Raw genomic sequence first — 27,769 nt, forward strand, 5'->3', positions numbered from 1 at the left:
TTAAACTAATTAAGCTACTGCTGACCATCCCCTAAACATCAGTTGTTAATGAGAGAAGTTTCTCCACGTTGGATAGAATCCGCTCATATCTGAGAAACACAATGTCTCAAGAACGGCTGTCCTCATTGGCTCGTATTTCCACCGAGAAAAGCATTTTGAAGGACTTAGACAACAACAAGGAGCTGCACGACAGGATATTACAAGAGTTCCCCATCAAACCAAGACTACTGGAGTTCATGTATAAATGAAGTGAGTAATTTTTTATTAAAAGTATACTTCTGTCTTATTGTTATGTTATCTGTGATGGTGGTGGTGGGAGGGGGATAGGGTAAGGGGAATATAGGGGGATAGGAAATGGGTGTGGTGGTAGATCAAGGTAAAGGATAGAAAGGAAGTATAGAAGATAAAGAACGGGGCAGCTGCGTAGTTGTTTATTTGTTGGATATTTGTATTTGATATAGATATATTGTATTTGTTATGTGTGATGATTTGATTGTGAATGTTTTATTATGCTATGGGTTATGTCTGACAATGTCGTATATGGGGTCGGGTGGTAAACTGTTAATATATGGCGCTATTCTACGCCACCAATAGTGACCCCTAGTTATCTGTGCACATATAAGTCTACGGTGTGCATTACGTCTCTTACCTTCATTTATGCATGTGTCTTAGGCGAAATCTGTGATGAGCTCGAGTGACGTTGATGACCTGGAGTCGCCTCTGATATTTATATATATATATAGATCTATATATATATATAGATATATATATATATGTATATATATATATATTACTGTATATTATAATCATCGATATGCATTGTCCTCCTTTTTATTGAAATTTGGAAATGGCCACCCTACTGATGCCACCTATTGATTCTATTTTTCTTATTAGTTTATTGTGTGTTACCTTATCAAATGTTTTTTGTAGGTCTAGAAAGGCACAGTCTGCCCATCCATCCCTCTCTTGTATTATTTCTATCAGTCTCGAATAGAAGCAGATCAATCTTCTTGTACATGATCTTCCTTGTCTAAATCCAAACTGATTTGGTTTTAGTATATTTGTTTCTGCCATATGTTTAACCCATCTACTTTATATAACTTTTTCACGTATTTTTGCTACTGTGCTTGTTAGGAAGACCGGTCTGTAGTTGGTTAGATTTTCCTTGTTTCCTCCTTTATATATTGGTACAATGTTTGCATTTTTCAGACTTGTGGTACCTCTCTTTCTTTCAGTGAGTATTTAATTATATTGTATATTTTATCTGTTAACTCCTCTATGCATTCTTCCAGTACCCAATTTGCAATTCCATCCGGACCATGTGATTTTCTGACATCAAGGTTTTTTATTTGGTAGCTGATTTCCTTAATTGGGGGAGGGGGGTTCTCTCTCTCTATTCCCTCACAGTTAGGTGAGTTCTTAATTATGAATACCGATTTGAAATGATTGCTCATAATTTCTGTCATTTCTAGTTCTTCCGTATACTCATATTCTCCATGGCGCAGCTTTTCTATTTCTTGTTTATTTTTTAGTTTACAATTTACATACTTGAAGTAAAATTGTTTAGGTTGTTCCTTACATTTTTCTATTGTTTCTCTTTCGTAGTTTCTCTTTTCATCTCTGCTTATTTTTACATAATCGTTTCTAAGTTTGATGTATGTTTGCTATTTGCTCGTTTTTTCTGTCTTTTTTCCCATTTTTCCAAGCTTTGTCTCTTTTATCCTTAGCTTCACTTCATTTTTGATGTACCAGCTTTTCATTTATACTCTTCCTTGCCTTTGTTGTGGTACATATTTGTTCACTACCTCATTATACATTTCTTTTAATATATTCCATTTCTCTTCCATGCTTGTTTCTTCATTTAGGAATTTTTCCCAGTTTGCGTTACAAAAGATTTTTTTAAGTTTCTCAAAATTCGTTTTGTTGTACATTGGTCTTCCTTTTCTATGTTTCTCATTTCTTCTTAGGTCCATTTGCTCTTTTAGTTCGAATTCTATTAGTAAATGGTCACTCTTTTCTATTGGTGTTTTGTAATCAATTCTGTCCACAATTTCAGGTTCTGACGTAAGTATTAAATCCAATCTCGATGGTTCCTCTTTGTTTCTGTATCTGGTATTTTCCTTTATCCACTGAGTCATTGTGTATTCAATGGTCATATCGAGTAGTATGTTGCCCCAGAGGTCTTCTCCACCCTTCACTGTCATTTCTTCCCAACATATTTCTTTTGAATTAAAATCACCCATAATTACTATATTTCCTCTTTCTTTCAGTATATTAGTTAGTTCATATTTTGTATCTTCCAACAGTTTGGAATGATCGCATTCTGTCCAGGACTGTGTTTTAGGGGGCACATAAAATTTTCTACTTCTCATGTAATTGCTTTCAACTTTTATCATAATTGGTTCTACATTGTTTGAGCCCCATAAATAAGTACCGCAAGCTAATAATAACGCCGGTAGCGTTTTTTTTTTTTTTTTTGTGTGTGTGCAGAATAGCACACGCATGTCAAAGAGATGTTAAGGAGTGGATGAAGCGGCCTGGGATACAAGGCAAATTCCTCTTTCAATCTTTGGCCAGATATTTATTCATCAACAAGGAGGAAACACTTGTCCGCTCGTCCGTCCAGGCGGCACGGCTCTATCAAAAAGAGCAGTGTCATCAGCCAAGTACCCTCCAAAGCTACGGCACCACGAAATAAATATCCCTAATCGACCGGTGGAAGAAGCCTTCTTTTATATACAACTGTCTTTTCATTTTCATACAGACGTCTCTTCCCCTTCTACAATTACAGATCCCGCGAAAGGGGGTGGTCTGTCCTAAATAGTCCATAGTCCAGTCCCCCACTAACAACTATGTATTAGGTGTAGTTGTGCTATTCTGTATCACAGGCCCCGCCCCAAAAAAAAAAAAATCTTTTGTTGCTTCAGGCGTTACTGTTACTTTGCGGTACTTAATTATAGTGTTCAAAATGCTCAGAAATGAGAGAGAGAAAGAGCGCATGGCACACAATTTTGTTCAACTTAGTGTTTCTTGCTCCCTCTAACTTAAAGATGAGATAGGAAACAGGATTAGACTGTGCTTATACAGCATAATGAAATTCGTTACATTATTATTAAAAAAAGTTTTGCATCCACACAGTTGGACAAGTGATACTCACTGATATTTGTTTGGGATTGAACCAGAACTCACGAGGTAGCCCTACAATCAAAACCGAAATAGCACGACGGACGGAATATTTTATAGTTACCCCCTACAACACTTCTCGAGGAGGTATATTATAATAATAATAAGTTATAAAGTCTCCATCCATATAATCCTAAAATCATGTTTTTTCACATCTATTTTGAACATATTTCATTGCTAGAAATTGGTATGGATAGGTAAAACTATGATATAATTGTAGTTTTTTAGTATTGGAATTGGTACATTAATGACTACATAAATATTAGTTTTCTATTAATTAATTAAACCTATTTATTTTATCTCATACAAAACGCAAATAGTAAATGTATAAGATAACTGTATTTGAAAATATTTGCATAAAACAAATAGTAACTTGGAGTCAGCACTCCGCATACGTTAATAATCAACTTTCCACCCTCTCTTCGTGCCTCAAACTTATGAGTAAGGAAAATAACGAGCGTTGGTAACGCTTCGCTCTACTGTATTAATCAGTAGAAATCTTTTAGAGGGTACAGGTCGTCCCAGGTTCGCTTACCTACTTTGTAAGTGATCCAGGAGTAAGCGATCTACCCTACTCAAACTATAATATGAGAACGGTGGCCAGTAGAAGCACGTAATTAGTAGGTTAGGTCGTGTCCTCCTTACCCCCCCCCCCCCATTTTCCTATTGGGGTTTTGTCATGTGGTTTATGAAATCATGCATGTCCAGTCCAGTCAGAACACGTTTATTCCACCTCTCATCCTCCTTTCTGGCTAACCCCCCTACCCAATATCCACTTCATCGGCGCTATATTATTTTACACCCCAGTCTGCTCTTAACTAAGTTGTCCTCTTGCTGTCTTTCAGCATTGTTACGAGCAATGAATTATCCATTATTCTCAGTTAACTCTTTAATTTCCGTCAACTTCCAGTTTTAACATCCACAGATTATTTCAGAAGACGAGGTTGGGTGAGTGAAAAGTGAGTACCTTAGCTGGCCATCCTCCCGTATATATGGGGAGGCCACAAGAAAAAAAAAACAACGAGCAAGTGGGTCTGCCCCGCACCTATAAAAACTATAAATTCCCTGCATTTCGTTCTTACCTTGCACTGGCCCTCCAAATCCCCCTCCCCCCTTATCTTTCCTGCCCTTTACTACTTTCCTCATCACTTCAAAAACTTGTCTATTAATTTCTTCTCGGTTTTCTTCAGGCCACCGCCGATGTTTTTGGCACTATCACATTGTTACATTCTTGTCAGTATCACACTGCTAGTCTATCCGATTCTTTTACAATTTTCTTAATATAATAAATATCTGTATAAAAATACCAAAATTGAAAATTGTCTTGTCATTATGATTCGTCCATCTCAATTTGCCCCTTGAAATCTACATTGTAAATGCATGTCAGCTGCACTGTGATTCGGGTGTGTTTTGTAGGGGGGACCGATATCATAATACAATACTGCGTATACAAATATGAACATTGTAATAGAGGAGTAACCGGAAAAAAGGCAATTTGTTATATCTTTTGTCGTTTCAAATGTCTGATCTGGTTCAACGGTTGACTATTGTCTATATAGTAGCTTTTATTATTCATGCCTGGAAATTTTCGTGTATTTTGTCAAAGAATGTGCTTATGTTTGGAATTTCTCAAAAGTACAGCAAAATACTGTATATTTTGTAGATAACTCAAAATACTTGTAAAATATTTAAGATTTGGAATACTGAATAAGTGGCAAGCGACGAATAGATTGACAAAAGCTGAAGGTAGGTGAAGTATATTATTATAAGATAGTTATTTGTCTGTAATGGTGTTGCGTTGAACATTAATTTAATATAAACCGTTCTATGAAAATTTTCAAATGTCGGCATAATCATTTTGCATACATACAAAGGAAAAAGACTATATATTAGACATTTGTATATAGGCCTAAAGGTGATATCATATTAGATCACTTGTCACACAGGAAAATACTTTTTAACAGGGGAACGGAAAAGAATGTAAGTTACTGATGAACATTAATAATATATTAATAAGTCTGTGAAGATATGGTAAATAAAAATGTACATATCCCCACTCCCATAAACGGAATACGCTGGCGAGATATCTATAAATTTTGCAGAGACTCGCCACATGCACCGTCGATATTAGTGTTTATTTCTATTCCAGCCAACTTGCCTCGTTAATTACATCAGCTTTTCGTTAATGAAGATTTTCATAACTTATGATTATCGTGATAATTTTCTTTTATTGTGTGAAGTAATGTACGTATGCTCCCTCTGATCCATTCACATAAACAATGAAAGCGGGGAGTTGAAAGAGACAGGCGAGTATTGGTACATTTAGAAATTAGTTACGTGTTAGGGTAATACAGTTTGCTACATAAATAATTGTGTTTTTTATTTCTACCACAGTTCACTCGTTTTCACGTCAATCCTGGAGGGGGGCGCAGAAATGGAAAAGGGTGCTTTGAGGTTGAAACCAATAACGTTATATTTGTATAACATCATGATCATCGTCATGTTATGCAAATATAAAATATGTTATTGATTTCAACCTCAAAGCACCCTTTTTCATTTCTGCACCCCCTCCCATTTTAACTAGTGTCAGAAACCCATGTTAAACATGGGTTTCTGACACTAGTTAAATTAATTTCTGACACTAGGGGGATGGGGTTGTATATCTGGAAATATTACTACATTTCTGACATTATTGTGGGTGGGGGATGAATTTGTTAACATGAAGTAAAATAATATGAAGAAAGAAGGCAAAGTTTGAAGGATATTAAGAAATAATCTTCCACATAAGTAAAAAATTTTAATAAACCAATTAACTTTGGTGGAGAAAGGTTGTATGTCTGGGTGGAATGGAGAATAGTTATAGTATTATAATTGTATAATTATGGTGATGCATAAAAGGGAGTGGGTGGGGATGGGGAGTTAAGGAGTGGTTATGTGTGAATGATTTTTTGATGCAGCCCAAAGGGATTTCTCTCTGGCCTCTCATTTTCTGTATGAGGGGACAGAGAGGGTGGGGTCGTCAATTAAATGAAGCAACCTTGCTGGCTTGCTGTGGATGTGCTGTGTCTTGCTGCATTGCCTCTGACCCAGGGCATTGGACGAGATGCAGGGATATCCCATTATTCAGGAGGAGACAAGGGAGGAAGGGCTGGTGAATGGGAGTGGAGTGTGTGGGGATGAAATGGTCGTATAAATTTAGGTTACTGGAGACATTGTTGGGCCCTTGTGAGTAGAGCTCCAATCCTATATGTTACAAATAAGTTGATATATAACTGAAGAAAGGGTTAAGATTTTGTACAGATTTGTTTATTAGATTTATGATATGTAGGGTTTAGGGTAAGATGGTTTGTGAACTTGTCCAATCTATTGAAAGGAAAACCATGTGAGGACAGATAATTTTTTAGTTTATTGTTTTACTGTATGTAATTGATAAAGCTCTAAAAAGTGATGTGATGATGATGATGATATGGTTTGATGTCACAAACTTCACCCTTATCAGTAGGTTAGGATGATGCTGTAGTGTGAAGTTCCTGGTGGCAGTGTTTGAACTGCCATCTCTTCGATCTTTGCCGCCCAAAACCACTTGGCCAGCAAGCTTCCAAGTGGAACTTCATGTTAGTAAAAACTTTGTCCTCACATTGTGTTTCTATTGATAGACTTGTCTGTAACTTCTAATGACATGAAAATTTGTGAATCTAACCTTTTATCCTTTTGGACATCCTGCCTTACCTAACTGGGTGACTATAGAAAATCTCCAAATTGTCATTATAACAGGTCTCGGTATATGAATGAGAATTTTTTTTTTTTATTCTTCAGATGGGCACAGCAATGGAGGTTGCATATGCAAACCGTTTTCTCCCTTATGTCAAAACAGCAAAATAACTCTTCCATTGTAAACATTGTAGAGAAAACTCCTTTTATGTACTTTTTACTTGCTTTACTTTTGTGTGTTTATTCTCGACTCCCGCTCCATCTTTCCGATGCTGTGGGAGTCACACCTTATATCATCATTCTGGTAATTACATTTTATTAAACTCACTAATTTGCATGTCTTGAGTGTAACAATCACTGAATATGTTTTCAATTTCTTCTTGAAAGTATCAACATTATTACTTTCCTTTATCTCTGGGAAGTTGATTAAATAGCCTTGGGGCAGATGACCAAAATGATACATGGACTCAGAAATTTGCCTTATGAAGAGAGGCTTAGGCACCTTAACTTACATTCTCTGGAGAGACACAGAGTGTGGGGTGATTTAATAGAGGTGTTCAAGTGGATCAAAAGCTTGAATAAGGGTGATGCAAACAAGGTCATTATGTTAAAACAACAGGTCAGGACTCGCAGTAATGGATTTAAACTGGACAAATTTAGATTTAAGAAGGAAATAGACAAGAATTGGTTTACTAATAGGGTGGTCACCGAATGGAATGGACTTAGTAACCATTTAGTGAGCACTGAAACTATCAGTTGTTTTAAGAAACAATTAGACAACTTTATGGATGGGGATGACAGGTGGTGATGGATATGGAGCTGCCTAGTGTAGGCCTTATGGTCTCCTTCATTCTTATGTTCTTGAAGGCCCTAAATCCCATTTGAAGATTACATCTTGGTTCAATCAGCATAAAAGGATCATCACTACTTCAAAGTGGTACAGCTGATCCAGGTTGATGATCTTCCAGTATTTGCCTTAAGTAATCTGGTTTTCCATATCTAATTGTCTAGTATACCATAATACAAATCTTAAATATAAATTTGGCTTTAATAGGAAGCCAATGAAGTTCTATCAGTACAGGTGTAATTCTGTCATGTCTTACCACACCTTTTATCAGTCTAGTAGCCCTGTTCATGATATACAGTACTGTAATGTCCTTAGCTGGTAGTTTGGTAGTTATTATTCCTCTTTAATTCATCATTCTCATCCTTTACTTCTCTTATAACTGTCTTTTTAATTCTTCTATTTCTTTAGGTTTTGATTCTCTTTCTCTAGTTCTTCCAGTTTATCAACTCTTTGAGTAACTAGTGCTAATTGGCTAAAACTAACCTCCCATGCTTCATTCATTTTTGTTAGTTTCTCCTCTAGACTTACTAGTTGGGGGAGTTTGTCATCTCCTCCCTCAATAAATCAATAGAAGTAATTATCTCTTCTTTCCATTGAGCTGCTATTAGCTATATTTCTACTTTTAATACCTCTGCTCACCTGTTTGACCTCATCTGTGTCATCTGCGCACCTTTTGTTGAAACCCCTTCTGACATCTGAGGCCCATTCGTCATCTTCCTCATTATCTTCCATTTTACTCAATAATCCCTCCCCTTCTCCCTTTTCTTCACCTTCCCACTACACCATGAGCATTTCCCTTCTCCACTAGTACAACACAAGTACTCCTTCATCATTGAAATACATGAAAATTGATTTTTTTTTTTTTTTTCTTTTTTTTTTAGTTCCAATCTTTGCCATGAATCTGACGATTGTGTGCATGTGTGTTCCTTATTTATTCATGTACATCCCTCTGCTCCTTCTCTCTTTGCCGTTATAGAACATGGGATGATTCTGTTTTGTGTGTGTGTGTTCCTTGTTTTGTTCACATACCCCAGTACCACACTAACCCCAGTTTGGACAACACTGCTCTAGACTGTGGGAATGGATTGGATTTTTAAAGTATCCTGAACTGGAGTATACCCATTTAACATTGTTCTTTTCTGTACTTAGTGTAAGGTGATGAGATGCTACTGAAACATTGGTATGGCCACCTCCTATGTGCAGCACTTACCATTAAGTGTACATATGGAACCTCACAGTCACAGCGGCATATTCCAAAGATAGGTATGTAATTACAATTATCATAGTCTTGTACCAAAATCTTGTGAATTTTGCTTATGATTTTTTTTTTTTTTTTCATAAGTTATGAAATAACAAAATAAACATAGACTACTTAGTTTTCTGTCAGTTATAATAGTATCACCTCTTTAGTAAATGGTGTGTGATTATATATATATGTGTGTATTTACCTAGTTGTATTATACAGGAAGGGGAGCTATGCTTTTGGTGACCTGTTTTTGTATCTCGCAAGATCAAGTTTGTTCCTAAATTCTTGTATTGTGTTTGCACACACTATTTCTTCATCCAATTTGTTCCATATATCTATCACTCTGTGTGGGAAGCTGTTCTTTTTCAGGTCTCTTCTGTAGTTATCCTTTTTGAGTTTCATTGCATGTCCTCTAGTTTTTCCTCTGTCCCGCTTTAATAAGTCCTCTCTATCAAGGCATTATTTTCCTTTCATAATTCTGTAGATGGTTAGTAGGTCCCCTCGTTCTCTTCTTTGTTCTAGGGTTGGCAATTCCAGTTTGACCAGTCTTTGCTCATATGTCAAGTTTGGGACCAACTTTGTCATTGCTCTTTGTATTCTTTCTAATTTTCTTATATTCTTTTTTGTACTGGGTGACCATATCAGTGCTGCATATTCCAGTTTTGGCCTTATCAGCATTTGTAATATTTTTTTTTATCATTTCCTTATGCAGGTATTTGAAGGCCACTTTTATTGATCTCAACAAATTGTATGTGTCTCCGACAATTTTATTTATATGTTTATCCAGTGATAAGTCTTTGGTGATGATTACTCTTAGGTCTCTTTCAGAATTTACTTTCTTAACTTCTTTTCCATCAATTTTATACTGTCCTGTTATTCTCTTCTTGCTTTTTCCAAGTTCAATTATACTACACTTCTTGATGTTGAATTCTACCTCCCATCTCTTGCTCCACTCTGAGACTTTGTTCAGATCCTTCTGCAATGAGTCACAGTCTGTTTCGGAGTTTATTCTCTTTAATAATTTTGTGTCATCTGCAAAGCAGTTCATGTATTAACTGCATAGTAAGATGCAGCAAATATTATAAGACTATTGTCCTTATAGACCAGGTATCCAGCCATTTAAACATAAGGCAGTGATTAACATAATTGTTATTGTAACATTATATACTTGTTTATTTTCAGCAATTGTTGGTGGTGGCATTGGTGGCACAGCAACCGCATATTTCCTGCATGAGTATTTAGGTGATGATGTCATCCTTGACCTGTATGAACCAGGAGAAATCGGTGGACGACTTGCAACAACTGTCATTGGTGGACGGGAATATGAAATTGGTGGCTCCATCATTCATCCCAAAAATAATTACATGGTGGACTTTGCAAAGAAGTTTGGTAAGTGTTTTGCTTCATTTTCACATAGCTTGTTATCAATGTGTTGTTGGTGTTTCAATTCATTACCTTTTTTTTTCTCTGTTTCTCTCTGTCACTCTCTCATGACATCAAATTTATGTTCAAAAAGGGTAATGATTGCCTTCTAATGGTCCAGGTCATTGGCATTTTAGCCACTTTGTTGACTCTTGTTCATAACCCTTCATTGTCCCTGTCTTCTCCTCCCTCCCTCCCTCTCTTCTCCTCTCTCTGTCTCTTCTCTCCTTCTCTTCTTCACCCCTCACTTCTCTCTCTCTTGCCCTTCTTCCCTCCATCCCTCCCTCTCTCTCCCTCCCTCTCTTCCCCTCTTTCCCTCTCTCTTTTCCCCTCTTTCCCTCCCTCTTTTCCCCTCTTTCACCTTCCTCTTTTCCCCTCTTTACCTCTCTTTTTTCCACTTTCCCTCACTCTTTCCCCTCTTTCCTCTCTCTCCCCCCCTACCTCCCCTCCCTGTCACACTTACTCCCCCCTCCTTTCTCTCACTCCCTCCCTCTCCCACTCCCTCCTCCCTCCCTGTACTGCATGGCTCTCTTCTTTCTTTCAGTTTCAGTCCCTGTCACCAGCAGTTTTGGCACATTTCTGAAAACTAGCTGGAAAAGTTCTCATATATAACAAAGTGTTTTATATATACTGTGTATCTAACTCTTTTAACACAGGTCTGGGACAAGTCACAGGATGCCCAGCTGTTTTAGGCATATATAATGGAGCTGATTATGTCTACAAGGACAGCTCATGGGAGTTCATAGGGATGCTGAAGTTGCTGTGGAGATATGGATATGACTTAGTTCGATTAAATAAACTGACAGAAAATATGCTCAAGGAATTTGCAAGGTATGGAATTGCCTAAGTATTTTGAGTTTTTCACAGCACATTTCTCTCTGTACTTGGATATTGTGGGGTGGGTGGAGGATGGGTGAAACCTGGGTGGGCTAGCCCACTTATAAGGAGGAAGAAGCCTTTCAGTTTATAGAATGTATAGACTAGGGTGTTGACTGCATGTAGTACTTATATGCAACTAATACTTGAGAGAATTTTTGTGGCACCCTTAAGGATGAGAGTCACACATAATTATTTTTGCTGTCCTTAACCACTTCAGTACGAGTCAAATTCTCATGTGCAGCATCGGCTGCCATATGTACAATTCATCACACTATTCACATTATAAAATGTAGTCACTGCTGTATTACTCATTCTCTTTTACTCTGAGTAATAATGAACACAGAAAATGTGACCAAACCAGTTCACAGAATTCAGGTGTAGCTCATATACAACAACAAAAAATATACATATATAAACATATATAATCAAGACACTGACACCGGCATCCTTGTGTACCCACTCACGCCTCATGATGCCTACATAGGTTTCCTTGTACTGAAGTGGTTAAGCCTCTCCTTTACCACATGTAGAGCTTCATCGTTTCTCGTGCACCTGTGGAAGAGGAGGGATAAGAATAACTAGTACCATGATCCTATGTGGATCATAAAAGCCAAATAAATGGGGCAGAACAAAGGGATTAGGAATTTTAAGTGTTTTTTGTTCTGCAAGGAGTCATGGCAACTTTGACACCCCTATTTTCCAATGGGGAAGGCCTTTGATACATACTGTACCATCAGTCAATCAATCCATTGCCCCTTGTTTCTCTTGCTGAAGACCTGCAGCCTTCAGGTAACTGGTTGCCAGCCTCCAGGGGGGCCTAAATCACTCAGGGTAAAGATATTGTGTTATTGGCTAAGGATGTAAGGTATTCTGTGTCCTCTATGTGGACATAGCTAGTGTACATATATATATACATAACAAAAGGCTTTATCCCCATTATAAGTGGTGTAGCCAAGGCAAAGTATACATTCACCCAACACCCATCCAAAACTCATTCATCACTCCCCCCATCTTAGTGCCTCATGGATGAAGGAATAGGGATTAATGAAAAAAATATTCTGATTTTCAAATTTGTATTAATGAATAACATTTCTTTATTATATTTTGTTTTATCTTTTTTCTCCATAGCATCTATAAACTTCAAGACCAAGGTAAAGCTTACAAGGATGTTGACTCTATGTTAAGTAATATGGACCCAGATTTTAAGACTATGACAAAGATGTCAACTAAGGACTTCTTGAGAAGCAAAGGATTCCATGACAAAATGATTGATGAACTTGTCATGGCAGTTACAAGAGCCAATTATGGACAGACGCCCAACATTCAAGCTTTTGTCGGTGAGTAAAGTTTAAAAGAGCAAATAGGCTTCAGATGTATGCATATGTATTTATTGTGTATACACACACAAACACACACTTTTATTCAAGATTGGTAGAAATAATACAGGAAAGAGATGGCTGGGTAGACTGTGCCTTCCTGGACTTACAAAAAGCTTTTGACAAAGTACCGCACAAAAAGTTACTAAGAAAAATTGAAACAATAGGTGGAATACAGGGAAAATGATTGGAATGGATGAAAGACTTCTTGAACAGAAGAAAAATGAAAGTGGTACTTAGAAAAAAGAACTCAAAATGGGTAAACATGATAAATGGATTCCCCCAAGGCTCTGTATTGGCTCCGATAATGTTTGCTGTTTATATAAATGACATGGATGAAAGAATTGAATGTTATATAAACTTCTTTCAGATGATGCAAAACTATTGAAGAGACTAAATAAAGAAGAAGATTGCAAATCTTTTCATGAAGACCTGGACAAAGTCTGGAAATGGAATATAAAGAATGAAGTGAATTTTAACATTAAGAAATGTAGTATAATGGAATTTGGAAAAAGTAAAAGTAGAATATCCGGTCAATACAAAATTGGAACAAAGGAAGTTACATAAGTAAACTCAGAAAGAGATCTAGGAGTAATTATCTCAAATGACATAACACCAGACAAACATGTAAACAAAATAGGTGGAGAAACTTACAATTTAATAAGATCAATGAAAGTAGCCTTTGACTACATGGACAAGGAAATGGTAAAGAAAATACTAGTTACACTGATAAGACCAAAATTAGACTATGCAGTGTCACTATAGACACCCAGTACAATAAAAAAAACATAACTAGAAAGAATTCAAAGAGCATTAACAAAGATGGCACCAACACTTAGCAAGTTGACATATGAACAAAGATTGGACCAACTAAACTTACCAATTCTGGAACAAAGAAGAGAAAGAGGTGATTTGATAACCATCTACAGAATTATGAAAGGGATGGAAATCCTTGATAGGGATGATCTACTTAAATGGGACAGAAGAAATACAAAAGGACATGAGAAGAAACTTAAGAAGGACAGTTACAGAAGAGATTTGAAAAAGAACAGCTTTCTACACAGAGTAATAGATACATGGAATAAATTGAAAGGGAAAGCAGTGAGTGCTAAAACTTTACATGATTTTAAGAAAGAACTGGATATGGAAAGATACAACTGTGGGTCACTACGAGGAAGAATAGTTATAATGGGTGACTTTAATTGTAAAGAAATCTGCTGGGAAGAGATGACAGTGAAGGGTGGAGACAACCTATGAGGAAACGTACTACTTGATATGATTATAGAACATACAATGACACAATGGATATAAAAGAATACTAGGTATAGAAATAAGGAAGAGCCATTGACACTAGACCTAATAATCACATCAGAACCTGAAATAGTGGACAAGATTGAATATAAGGCACCACTAATTAAATGTGACCACATATTAGTTGAACTGGAACTAAATGAAGAAAAATACATGGGAAAAAATGAACAATATAGAAAGGGAAGAATGATGTATGGAAAAAGAAATTTTGATAAAATGAGAAAATACTTTCAAAAAGCAGACTGGGAAAGGATATACAAAGAGGAAACATCAGTAGAAGAGAAATGGAAAATTTTGACAAAAATTTATATGGAAGGAGTGGAAAAGTATGTTCCAAGACAAAAACAAGAAAAAGGATATGTAAAATGTTAGTACAACAAAAGATGTATAGAGTTAAAAGATAAAAGGGATAAAGCTTGGATAAAATGGAGGAAAGACAAAAAACCCAAAAAATGGAAAATATATACTGGTTATAGAAATGAGGAGGAATGTCTGTAGAGGAAGGATGGGAGAGGACAGAAGATAGGAGTGAATGGAGAAGGGTTGTGTATAGATAAGGCTGTGATGCATGAGGGGGAGTGGGTGGGGGATGGGGGGTGAGGAAGTATGTATGATAAAAAATTTGACACAGCCCGAAGGGAATTCTCCTCGTCTTCTCCTTTCCTGCATGAGGGGACGGAGAGGGGGGGTTGCCGAATTTATGAAGCAGCCTTGCTGTGGATGTTCTGTGTCTTGCGACACTGCTTCTGACCCAGGGCAGTGGACAGGATGCAGGGATGACCCGTCATCCAGTAGGTGCCTAGATAGGTTGGAGGGGAATGGAATATATGGGAAATGAAATGGGTGGGAGTGATTTCTATCCCTTTTTCTTTTTGGCTACCCCCCATGTAAGGGGGAAAAAAGCCTTTGGTATATGTGTGTATGTAGAAATGAATATGTACAAGTGTGCAGAGAAGAAAAGAGAAAATACAAAAAGGATGTCATAGAAAAATGTAAGGATCAACCAAAACTATTTTATAGATTTGTAAACAACAAACTGAAAAACAAATAAGAATTAGTGAAACTATGACAAGGAGGAATAGAATACACAGAGGTTATAGAAATGGCAAAAATTATGAACAAACATTTTAAATCAGTGTTTACAAGGGAGAACATACTGTACAACTTAGAGACGTCAAATGGGAGGGGAAAGTCTCCCCTATGAATGAGATAGAAGTAACAAGGAATGGAATAATGAATCAATTGAGTAATCTCGATGTTAGAAAATCGCATGGTCCAGATGAAATGGCAAACTGGATTTTGAGAGAATGCAGGAACGAACTAGCAGACAAAATACATAGTCTAATAAGCAGTTCGTTGAAGGAAGGAAAAGTTCCAGAAGATTGGAAAAGAGCAAATATAGTACCACTATATAAGGGGGGAAACAAAGAAGACCCTACAAACTATAGACCGGTCTCTCTTACAAGTACAATAGCTAAAATTTGTGAAAGAATGATCAAAATTAGATGGGTAAAGCATTTGGAAAAAAACAATGTACTAAATCCAAGGCAGTTTGGATTTAGACAAGGAAGATCATGTGTCACAAACTTAATGTGTTTCTATTCAAGACTAATAGATATAATACAGGAAAGAGATGGCTGGGCTGATGGTGCATTTCTAGACCTGAAAAAAGCTTTTGATAATGTGTCACATAAGAAATTGCTAAAGAAATTAGAAACTGCAGGAAGAATACAGGGCAAACTACTTAAATGGATGGAAGACTTCTTGCATGAAAGGAAAATGAGAGTGGTGATAAGAGACAAACATTCCAATTGGGATGAGGTGATTAGTGGAGTTCCACAAGGAACAGTTTTGGCCCCAATAATGTTTGCTATATATATTAATGATATGGATGAAGGAATTGAAAGTTATATGAGCTTCTTTGCAGACGATGCAAAAATGTTGAAAAAAGTGAACACTGAAGAAGATTGTGAGTCGCTGCAGAGTGATCTCAATAAAGTATGGGAATGGAGTAGGAAGTGGGAGATGGAATTCAACATTAACCCCTTCCATACGGTGCCGCACAAGTAGGCGTCATGGGGAGCGAGTGTATTCGCGAGGCTGCCATATCGGCGTCTTGATTATATTTATTGTAGTCGCCCCTCCATAATGACATTCTTTCTAATTCTTTTGTAATCGCATTTTCTATGGTTATCAAAATTCACGGGTGAAGAGAGAACGATCGATATAAGCGGTGACTATATTTTATGATGCGAGTATTATTACGACACGTCGTACGGCTGGCATTGGCTGCTGCCACCGAGATCTAAGTCCATGACGCCTACGTGTGCGGCACCGTATGGAAGGGGTTAAGAAGTGTATAATGGAATTTGGAAGAAGCAAAAAAAAAAAAAAAAAGAATAGTGGGATCATATATATTGGGAGAGAAAGAAATAAAAAAAGTGGAAAAAGAGAAGGACCTAGGATTCATTATTATGAATAATATGCCCTTTGAGAAACATATAAACAAAATTTTTGGAGAAACTTATAATTTAATAAGATCAATCAAAGTGGCATTTACATACCTGAACGAAGAATGATAAAGAAAATACTAGTCACTTTGATAAGACCAAGATTGGAGTATGCAGTGACGATGTGGTCACCAAGTACAAAAAAATGTATAACAAAACTTGAAAAATACAAAGAGCATTTACGAAATTGGCAACAACACTCTCAGAACTATCATGAGGAGAGGCTGGCAAAATTTGAGCTACAGACATTGGAGCAAAGAAGAGAGGGGACTTGATAACTATTTATAGAATCATGAAAGGCAAGTAAATTATTGATAGAGAGGATCTAATAAAATGGAATAGTAGAGATACAAAAGGACATGGAAAGAAAATCAAGAAAGACAATTATAGAAGAGACCTGAAAAAGAACAGCTTTCCCCACAGGACAATAGACATTTGGAACTGGCTAGATGAGAATGATGTGTGCAAAAATGATACATGAATTTAAAAACGGTCTAGATAAAACGAGATATGGAGAAAGGACACCACAAGCATAGCTCCCCCTCCTGTTAAATACAACTAGGTAAAATTGGAATATGCAGTAACTCTGTGTACACCTAGAAAAAAAAAATAGAAAGAATTCAAAGAGCAATAACAGAGATGGCACCAACACTTTGCAAGTTGACATATGAACAAAGATTGACAAGCTAAACTCATCAACTCTGGAACAAAGAAGAGAAAGAGGCAATTTGATATCCATCTACAAAGTTTTGAAAGGGATGAAAATCCTTGTTAGGGATTATCTACTTAAATGGGACAGAAGAAATAGAAGAGGACACAAGAAGAAACTTAAGAAAGACAGTTACAGAAGAGATCTGAAAAAACAGCTTTCCACACAGAGTTATAGATACATGGAACAAATTGAAAGGGGAAACAGTGATTACTAAAACTATACATGATTTTAACCCCTTCCATACGGTGCCGCACACGTAGGCGTCATGGACTTAGATCTCGGTGGCAGCAGCCAATGCCAGCCGTACGACGTGTCGTAATAATACTCGCATCATAAAATATAGTCACCGCTTATATCGATCGTTCTCTCTTCACCTGTGAATTTTGATAACCATAGAAAATGCGATTACAAAAGAATTAGAAAGAATGTCATTATGGAGGGGCGACTACAATAAATATAATCAAGACGCCGATATGGCAGCCTCACGAATACACTCGCTCCCCATGACGCCTACGTGTGCGGCACCGTATGGAAGGGGTTAAGAAAGAACTGGATGTGGAAAGATATAACTGCGGGTTACTACGAGCATAGCTGTCCTCCCACAAAATATTGCTAGGTAAATACAGGGTGGAGGAGTCATGTTCTTGGCTAAATTTTTTTTAAATGTGATGAAGGTTACAAATGGAATGAACAGTGTGGAAATGATCACAATAAAAGTTGAAGATAAAGACATGAAAGAAGATATTTGTGGTGATCTATGTGCCCCCAAAAATGGGTTCTTGGGGAGAGAGAGATTACTTTAAAATGTTAGAAGATTCAAGGATTTCATTAAAGATGAAGGAAATGTGGTACTTACAGGGGATTTTAACTGCAAAGAAATCTGTTGGGAAGAGATGACAGTGAAAGGTGGAGTGGAATTATGAGGAAATGTATTACTTGAAATGACTATTGAATATGCAATGATACAGTGGGTAAAGGAAACACCAGATATAGAAATGATGAAGAACCGTCAAGACTGGATTTATTCGTCATGTCAGAACCTGAAATTGTGGGTAAAATTGAATACAAGACACCAATTGAGAAGAGTGACCACATATTACTTGAACTAGAACTAAAGGAGAAAATATATATGGAGAGAAATGAGAAATACAGAAAAAGAGACTGGTATATAGTGAAATGGACTTTGTGAAACTTAAGACATTTTTTCAAGAAGCAGGTTTGGATAAATTTCACGATGAAAAGATGCAAGAAGAAAAATGGAAGATTCTGAAGGAAATCTATTATGAAGGTGCCCCATTTATAAGTGGGAAAGGGGCTTTTGGTGTATATAGGTAATATGATTGAAGGGCAAGGCCCCAATTTACAATAGGAATATATGTGGTACAACACTAGTTTGACTTGAATGAAAGTATTGATGATATTGCATACCATACTTTGTAACATTGTGTCCACATTAACAATCCTTAGACAACAACAATTGTTTCTTAATGACATATGGGCTTGTCTGATGGCCATTTTTGGTTACCTAGGAGGTGTGTATTTCCTGCAGGAGAGACCTTAGGCAAAAGGTAGATTGATTGCCATGTTAAAGAGATTAGAAATGCATTCTTTTGTATATATCAGGTGCTGTGGCAGTTGCTGGAGCAGAACCTAACCTATGGGCAGTGGAGAATGGTAACAAACGTGTACCAGAAGAATTGTTAAAACATTCACGTGCCACACTACTAAAACGAAAAGTCACTGATGTTGCATATAAGGAAGGCGGGTTTGTGGTAAGGAAATGTCTTGTCTTTCACCATTGATAATACTGATACTAGTGTCAGCATTAGTATTAGTTTTTAGTCATAAATAGATACACCAAAAGGCCTTGTAAGGGGTGGTGGCAGAGCCAAAACACAAACCCAAAACTGCACCCACACCACACCCTTCTAAAGACATTCATAGCTCCTTCCATTTAGGACCTTCATATATACAAATGCTTCTTCTCCATAATAGGGGAAGTAGCTAGTCAAGGTATGCACCTATGCCCACACATCCCACTCCCATTTATTTCCCTTTTATCTTAGCTTTATTTGGATGGAGGTTCACCCCTGTCTCCCACCCAATGCAGCTTGACACAGCACATCCACAACAAGGCCTGACAGCCTAAGTTGGTTTACCCCCACTGCTTCATTTATATGGCAACCCTCCCTCCACATCCTCTCACATGTAAATAGAAAAGATAAGGAGAAATCCATTCAGGTCACATCAATTTATCATTTACAAACCTTTTCTACTCGCATCTATCACAAAGGATTACAAAGGCAAAGCATGCCGACAGGAGACCTTTTGATCCATATCTAGGTCGGATGCAAAAAAAAAAAAAAAAAAAAAAAAAAAAAAAAAAAAAAAAAAAAAAAAAAAAAAAAAAAAAAAAAAAAAAAAAAAAAAAAAAAAAAAAAAAAAAAAAAAAAAAAAAAAAAAATCATATTAATAATAAATTAAAACTATAACAATGTAAATAACAATTAAAATACATAAATAAATGCATTGGTATAGTTGAATAACAAACAAACAGGTAAATAGTAATTGATAATAAATTGACATATAACTAATAATAAATGAAAATCAGACAGACAAATTATAACAAAACAAAAACAAATAATATAACATAAATTATAATAATTACAGCATCTTACTTAGGTATTTATCTAAATGATTCTTAAAGCTTCGAACTGAACTACATTGCACTACCTGTGCAGGAAGTTTATTCCATTCATTAACTACACGGTTGGCAAAGTTGTTTCTACCTACTTCCAAATTGAATCTATTTCCGGACAGTTTGAGACCATTGTTTCTTGTCTGATTCTCATTCAATGTGAAAATTTGGTCACTTTTGATGTTGTCAATTCCCTTTAAAATCTTAAAGACCTGTATCAAGTCACCTCTGAGTCTACGCTTTTTTAGGGAAAACAGATTCATGTGCTTAAGTCGATTTTCGTATGATTTATTTTTGATATTTGGAATCAGTTTTGTGGCTCGCCGTTGTACTTTTTCCAGTCTGTCAATGTCTTTAATGAGATTCGGTGACCATACGGAAACAGCATATTCCAAATGTGGACGAACTAACGATTTATATAGCTTGTTAATGAGTGATGGACTTTTGAAATCAAAAGATCGCGCAATCAATCCCAGAATCTTATTTGCTTTCTCAGAGGCTGAAATACACTGCTTGGATGATTTGAGGTCGTTACTGATAATTACGCCGAGATCTTTTTCACTATCCACTTTTGTTAACGAATTTCCAAATAACTTGTAATCGTACTTACTGTTATTTTTACCTATGTGCATTACCTTGCATTTACTTGTATTAAATTTCATTAGCCACTTTTCAGACCATTGCTGTAATTGATCTAAATCTTCTTGAATATCTAATTGGTTTGAGTGATCATTTGCCACTCCGCACAGTTTTGTATCATCAGCAAATTTGGAAACAGTAGATTTTAGTCCATGGTCTATATCATTTATATATACTATGAATAGAAGTGGCCCAAGAACGGAACCCTGAGGAACTCCACTTGCAACACTTTTCCATCCAGAAGTTTTTCCATTTAAAACAACTCTCTGTTTTCGACCTTTCAACCAATTACTAGTCCAACCTAATAGGCTACCACTTATTCCATGCAAAGCTAATTTAGTAAGTAGTCTTTCGTGTGGGACGGTATCAAAAGCTTTTGCAAAGTCTAGATATATTAAATCTATATTGTTTCTTTTGTCATAATTCGAGACAACTGTGTTGTAGAATTCGAGTAAGTTAGTCACGCAAGAACGTTTCCGTCTGAAACCATGTTGGCTATCATTTATCAAACGGTTACTTTCTAAATGATATTCGATAGCATCTCTGATGATAGTTTCCATTATTTTTCCTACGATCGAAGTCAAACTAATAGGCCTATAGTTATTTGGTTTCTTTTTGTCACCTTTTTTGAATATGGGAGTAACGTTAGCTAGCTTCCATTCTCTTGGGACATCTCCGGATATGATGGATTTCTTGAAAATAATTTCTAATGGAACAACAATCTCATTTTTCATTTCCTTTAAGATTCTTGGATGCCAACCGTCAGGCCCTGGTGTTTTATTAACTTTGAGTTTGTCTATACACCTTTTAATTGTTTCTTTTGTTATATTTACCGTAGTGAGTAAGTTTACCCCAGACTTTTCACAGGTTTCAGTTTGGAATTCACTTTGAGGTGTTTCGTTTACGAATACCGAGCTAAAATAATTGTTTAAGAGATTACACATTCCTTCATTTGAATATTCAAGTTGACCGTCAGCAGATAATAGTGGACCAATGTGATTCCTAACAACCTTTTTATCTCTAATGTAACTATAGAATTCTTTGGGATTCTCTTTGGATTTCTCAGCGATGTTCATTTCGTATTGTCGTTTTCTTTTTCTTATTGTCTTTTTTAAATCTCTCTGTATTGATACATAACTTTCATAGTCATTAGATGCACCCGAGCACTTATATTTCTTATAAGCCTGTCTCTTTTTAGCAATACTTTTTTCAGTTTCTTTGTCGAGCCACTTTGGGCGAGCCTGATTTGGGGGACGTCTGTCCTTAAAAGGAATGTAAGTTTGAATCATCTTAGTGAGCGTATTTTGAAATATTTCCCACATCTGATCTACAGGTCTTTCGTTTAATTTTGCCTCCCAATCTGTAAGCTGAAGCTCCTGACGTAGTTCTATGAACTGAGCTTTACTGAAATCGGGTATTTTAGAAGCACAAGTATCTATTCTAAAATTGTTTAGGAGTTTGAATCTGACTATGTTGTGATCGCTATTTGCAACAGATTCACCGACTTCTACATCAGTTGCCATGCTTTCGCGGCTAGTGATCAATAAATCACTTGCCTTCCCCCTTGCCAGCTCAGTAGACATTCCCCTTTTACTCGGTCCCCTTCACCCCATCCATCCATCTCTGCCTTTCACACTTTTTGCTCATCTTTCTTCACTCATTCTGTCTTGCTACAAGTATTTAAGCCATGCACCCCCTTCCCCTCCTGAATTCACAATTCTCTTCCACAGTTGCTTTCTCTCTTCTTCTCTTAATCCTCACTATTACTACTCTTTCATACATCTTATTGACTACACTTAGTAGACTAATGATCCTAAAACAACTACATTCATATGTGACCCCTTTCCTGTTTTACAGTATAATTATACATCAACTCCTCCAGTCCACTGAAGTGTTTCCTTCATGTAGATACACGTTAAACAGTATCACTGACCATTCCATTATAAGTACTCCACCCTTTATTAAACATTCTATTTAGTGTCATCCAGAGGACCAGGGTCACACATTCTTTTGTGTTTGGAGATTAATTTACTGAAAGAACACTTGATAAATTTTGACTTCTGCTGTACTTTCTGATATCCACCTTAGATTTAATTTACCACCTCTTCCAGTCTTTGACATGGCTATCTCCTTTATAAGAGGGAAGAATCCCCTTAGTATATAAATATAGACCACCACCTCTTCAATGTGATATCCCTCCTGAGGACAGAAGTGCTAGTTACTAGTAATTAAATACACCTGTTGCTGCTACTAGGCAACTTTATATAGCTATGGGAAAAAACACATGTACAACATAGGAGTTAAGCCTATAACCCTCTTACTGGTATTTAGAAGTAGTTTAATCCTCAAGAATTCTTATTTTCTTAAATCTACAGGTTTCATCTGTTGAAGTGGAGGACGAAAACAACAATAGTTTGTATACAGAAGGTGCTCAAGTTCATACTGAATTGAATGAATTCAAGAGACATCATGAATATGATGTTGTCATCTTGGGAACTCCACTTACTCACGACAAGTCCATGATCAAGTTTCAGAATTTCACTAAGGAATTGAAGTTTCCTGGCCAATATGAGAGAATCATATGTACTATGGTGGAGGGAGAAGCCAGAGCTGAGAGTCTGAATTTTGATAAGAGTGATCCTGTGGAGGAAATACTGACCACAAATCCTAGCCTCATTTTCAATACCTTCGGGAAGCAGTTCCCTGTTGATGTAACGGATTGCTCTCAAGACCTGCCTACTGTATGGAAGATTTTCTCTCCAGAACCTCTCACTGAAGAACAGCTTGACTACTTGTTTGAAGTCAGGAGAGAAGTGCATGTTACTGACTGGCTTGCATATCCACACTACAATTCTCGCCAGGATTTAGGTAATTTCCAGTTATTCCCCGGGCTATATTATATCAATGCTATAGAGTTTGCTGGAAGTGCCATGGAAATGAGCGCCATTGGAGCCAGGAATGTTGCACTACTGGCCTTCAAGCATTTGACAGGTAATGCAGATGCTGGAGCCAAAGCAATGGAAAAGGATGAATTGTAAATCATCCCTAATCTGTCATGGCTGTGATGTATACCAAAAGTACGAGATTCTTGGTGTTTGGAAAGAGGAAAGATGTTGATGTATTTCATGTGGGTGTTGCCTCATTAAATTTCTTTTGCACAAGCTTTGTATGGGGCTCTCAGCACTGTTCTTGATTTACTTACAATAGGGTGAACTTGATAAGCCAACAGGTTTATCTTTTGTGTACTATGCAATAATAATTTCCCATAAAAAAACAAGTGCCATTGATTGTTTCAAGACTTCATGTTACCCACCCTTGATAGCATTTTCATATCTATTGCATTAGATTTACTCCAAAATATTGTTAGATGAAATGGGTTTCTTGTGGTAAGAATCATGGTAAATAGAATTCAGAAGTTTTAGATCAATGCTATAATATTACATACATATGCCAGAAGGCCTTTATCTTCATGTAAAGTGGCTGGCTAAGTCAAAGTACATACCCTATACCCATCCTATGACTATCCAAGGAAACATTCATTGCCTATCCCATCTTAGTACCTTGTGTATGAAAAGTTATCTTTGTCCCCTACCACACTACTCAAGCCAAAGGCAGTGCCACAAATTGTATTGTTTCCACAGCAGAGTCTGATAGCCAGAACTGGTTTACCCCCACTGTTTCAGAAATATATGGTGACCCCCTCCCCCTCCCCACTCATCAATTTGAGAAAATATAGAGCAGACAAGAACATTCTTTCAGGTCATGTCATTTCCTTATCCATTTGTAATCATTCCACATTCATTCCTATCTTTCATACTCTCTCATCTTTACTCGGCAGTCATCCCTCTTGCAACCACTGCTCCCTTTACCCTGTTTATTCATTCTTGGTCTTGCATACAGTTCCTTTCCATTCACTTCACATATTCTTTCTATATGCCCAAACCATCTTGGTATTCTGCAATCAACTCTATTTGCCATCTCTGTCCACCTCAACTCTGCTTCAGCTCTACATTTCTTACCCTATCCAACCTCATAATCCCCATTGTATTTCTTAAACACTTCATTTTAAACAAGGTTAGCCTCTTCCTCCTTCTAAATCCAAGTCTGGGGCATAGAGTGCTGTGAGTATAATCACCCTCATGTACAGTCTTGGCTTTCCATTCATCCCCAAATACCCATTTCTCATGAGTCTTTTCATTCCCTGTACACTTTCACTTGCTTCCCTTACTCTATATTTCATCTCCATCTCCAATCCTTTATTCTGTGTTACATGTGACATGCTAAGAGGAGATTGTATGAAGGGGTGATTGTGCCGACAGCACTGTATGGGACAGAAACATGGAACATACAAGAGGAAGAGTTTAAATGTGTTTGAGATGAAATGCCTGAGAAGTATGATAGGGTTTACTAGGCTGGATAGAGTGAGAAATGATGTGAGGAGGAGAGTGAGGGTGTAAAGGGAATTGAGGGATAGGGTTGATGAAAGAGTATTGGGATGGTTTGGACACATGGAAAGAATGAGTGAAGAAAGACTTGTAAAAGAGGTGTGGAAGGAGTGAACATGAGGGGGTGACTACGGATGAGATGGATGGATGGGGTAAAAGGGGCACTGGGAAAGAGTGGTCTGTTGAGGAAGGAAGGGAGAAGATAGGGGTGAATGGAGAATGGTTGTGTATGGATGATGCTGTGATGCATGGAAGGGAGTGGGTGGGGGATGGGGGGAGTAAGGGAGTATGTGTGAATGATATTTTGATGCAACCCAAAGGGATTTCTCCCTGTCTTCTCTTTTTTTGCATGAGGGGATGGAGAGGGGGATCACTGATTAAATGAAGTAGCCTTGCTGTGGATGTGCTGTATCTTGTTGCATTGCTTCTGACCCAGGGCTGTGGGCAAGATGCAGATATGACCCATCATCCAGGAGGAGCCAAGAAAAGAGGGAGGAGGTGGTGAATGGGAGCGGAGTATGTTGGGATGAAATGGGTGGAAGTGGATTTATGCCTTTGACTTTAGCTACCTCCTTTGTAAGGGGTAAAAAGCTGTTAGTATATGTAAGTATATACATATGACCCCAGACATTTACTTCCCTTAGTTTCCATTTATAGTAATAACAAAGATGATTGATGTCCTGACTTTCATTTTGGAAATCTGTAGCCCAGCAGCAGTTGACAGTGGCCCTATGCCCTCCCTATAGCATTTGTATAGAGCAAACGTTGATTTGTTTTATTTGTGTGGGACTTTCATTGTCACCAGCTTGCAAGGGTAGTAGGAGGGAAGCAACCACCTGTTGTCAACTCTTAATATGAAGAGGAAGTTGAGAGAGATAACTGTGACTCAGTTCAGTGACCAAGTGTCATCCCCTCATGGCTACATTTTACGGTGGTCAGGATGTTGACAGTTTTTGAGGATGGACAGCAGGGAGAAGATTCTGATGTCTATCTCAAAGAACCATGCTTGCAGGTACCTGATTTTGGTCCCAAATCAGTGTAATTCCCACATGATTTAGGAATGTATATTGTTGTGAGATTTTTCTCCTACTGATATTTCAGCAAGTACCCATTCTATGAAATGGCTGGCCTTTTGTTAAAAAGTTGAAATATATTATAACTAATCATTCACTTGTGTAAATATATATACATTGTGTGATTTAGCTTGTAGCAAATTACATGGCACTAAATTATAATGAGATTTTTTGTATTAAAGGGAGAAGTGTTTCATATTATTTTTTAGTGTTATCCTATAAATTGATCCACACCCCAGACATGTATTTTTTGAAGTCTGAAATTTGTACAAAAGATCTAAATGATTATGGTTGCCTCAAGTTTCACCGATAAAAAACATGTAGCTTCCAGTAACCAGTAGTGATCCTTAAAACCCCTATAGATATATGGGAAAATATGTTGGGTTGTTCTCTGTGTTATATTAGTGTGGAGTTTTCCATGGTGCAGCTTGGGCTCATGGGCCTCCTACAAATGAGACATGGGATAACAATGATTGATTTTGTACTTTACATTTTTTGGCTTTGAAATTCATTTTCTACTCTTGGCTCCAGGTATATAGCTTATGCAAGTCTTTCTGAAATAACCCACTATCTCTCTCATCTCATTTTTCTGGTTCAAAAATAGGATGGAGCATCACCACAGAAATCAAATGACTACTCATGCCATACAACTAAGAGAAAAGAAAGAAAAAAATTGTGTATTGGCTGCATGTTACTGTAAGGTTAAAAGCTCCTCAGTAGTATGCAGCTGATACTTCAGGGATATGGAGTGCCCCTATGAACCATAGCCACACATCATTTTCTCTGTGAAAGAGAAAATCAATATTCAGAGAAATGATGCCACTTTATTATACTGTGACAGTCCCTCTGTTATGTCCCCCCACTCTTAGTACTGTCCTGTACCACTTCTCTGAATGTTCAATTCCTTTGCTGAATCCTGTGGTAGGGGAGAAAGAATGCTGCCACCAAGTGTTCCAAAGGGATAAGAGGGTCCAGGAAGAGTTTTCCAACCAATACTCTAAGGTTTGGGTCTTTTAGGGTGTGTGGATGTGGTACAGATGAGAGTAAAAGGGAAGAGATAGGCAGTATGTTTGTGAGAATAAAGATGGATGTGTTGGCATTAGGGAGGGGGAAGTTTGAGTATGGGAATATAGTTGGGGTGGTCTCAGGAGTGAAGAGAGGATGAGGGAGAGAAGGGGTGGCTATACTAGTAAGTGAAGAGATAGGTGTGTGGTGAAGTGGAAGGATGTTTAATATGGATGAAGGTGAAAATGGGAAGGGAGATGTGATTTTTTGTAAGTGCAAATGGGTCCTGTTAGTGAAAATAGTGTAGAGGATAGGGGAACTTTTTGGATAGATTTAAATGAGGGCAAAGAGTGTTTAGGGAGAAATGTCAATGTAGTGGTATTGGGAGATCTCAATACTAGGGTAGGAGACAAACCAATAGACAGTGGTTGGGAAGTGTGGAGTTAAGACATTATAGTGGAGAGATGATGGTGATGTGTCTAGAGAGTTGATGATAGCAAATACAGTGTTTAGGAAGAAAGTCAAGCATAAGTACACATGGGAGAAGGTGGTAGATAGAGCTTCAATAGCCTATATAGTGGTAACCAAGAGGAGAGTAGGTAGAGTGTTGGATGTACATGTTCTAAGGGGAAAGAGTGGGGGAATATCAGATTAATATTTGGTGGAAGATAAGTTGAGAGTGGAGGATAAATGGAGAAAGAGGAAAAAGGAC

At 37.2% G+C, this 27,769-nt stretch overlaps 1 protein-coding gene and 1 non-coding gene across 6 annotated transcripts; both read left to right on the forward strand.

Annotated features, from left to right (window-relative positions):
• Nucleotides 1–226: 226 nt before the first annotated feature.
• Nucleotides 227–26,245, forward strand: LOC143027829 (prenylcysteine oxidase 1-like). 5 transcript variants are annotated; one of them, XM_076189456.1, is made up of 7 exons: nt 227–249; nt 8,891–9,004; nt 10,170–10,376; nt 11,066–11,240; nt 12,417–12,625; nt 18,821–18,969; nt 22,910–26,245. In XM_076189456.1, exons 2-7 carry the CDS (start codon nt 8,905–8,907, stop codon nt 23,570–23,572), a joined length of 1,503 nt encoding a protein of 500 aa, XP_076045571.1. In that variant the 5' UTR covers nt 227–249; nt 8,891–8,904; the 3' UTR covers nt 23,573–26,245. The 5 variants fall into 5 exon arrangements, with proteins under 5 accessions (XP_076045571.1, XP_076045568.1, XP_076045569.1 ...); XM_076189453.1 differs by lacking the exon at nt 227–249 and adding an exon at nt 4,678–4,929; XM_076189454.1 differs by lacking the exon at nt 227–249 and adding an exon at nt 4,993–5,163.
• On the forward strand, nt 3,608–3,756 carry LOC143027869 (U12 minor spliceosomal RNA). Its single transcript, XR_012966675.1, has one exon. It is a non-coding gene; the product is annotated as a U12 minor spliceosomal RNA (small nuclear RNA).
• Nucleotides 26,246–27,769: the final 1,524 nt, after the last annotated feature.

Source organism: Oratosquilla oratoria, chromosome 8, assembly GCF_046742065.1.
Source record: "Oratosquilla oratoria isolate Oo_2021 chromosome 8, ASM4674206v1, whole genome shotgun sequence".
NCBI lineage: Eukaryota > Metazoa > Arthropoda > Malacostraca > Stomatopoda > Squillidae > Oratosquilla > Oratosquilla oratoria.

Coding starts and splice junctions, on each gene's coding strand:
- LOC143027829 (XM_076189456.1), top strand. CDS start 8,905: ATGCTACTGAAACATTGGTATGGCCACCTCCTATGTGCAGCACTTACC. Junction 9,005..10,169: donor GCGGCATATTCCAAAGATAG/GTATGTAATTAC, acceptor GTTTATTTTCAG/CAATTGTTGGTGGTGGCATT. Junction 11,241..12,416: donor ATGCTCAAGGAATTTGCAAG/GTATGGAATTGC, acceptor TTTTCTCCATAG/CATCTATAAACTTCAAGACC.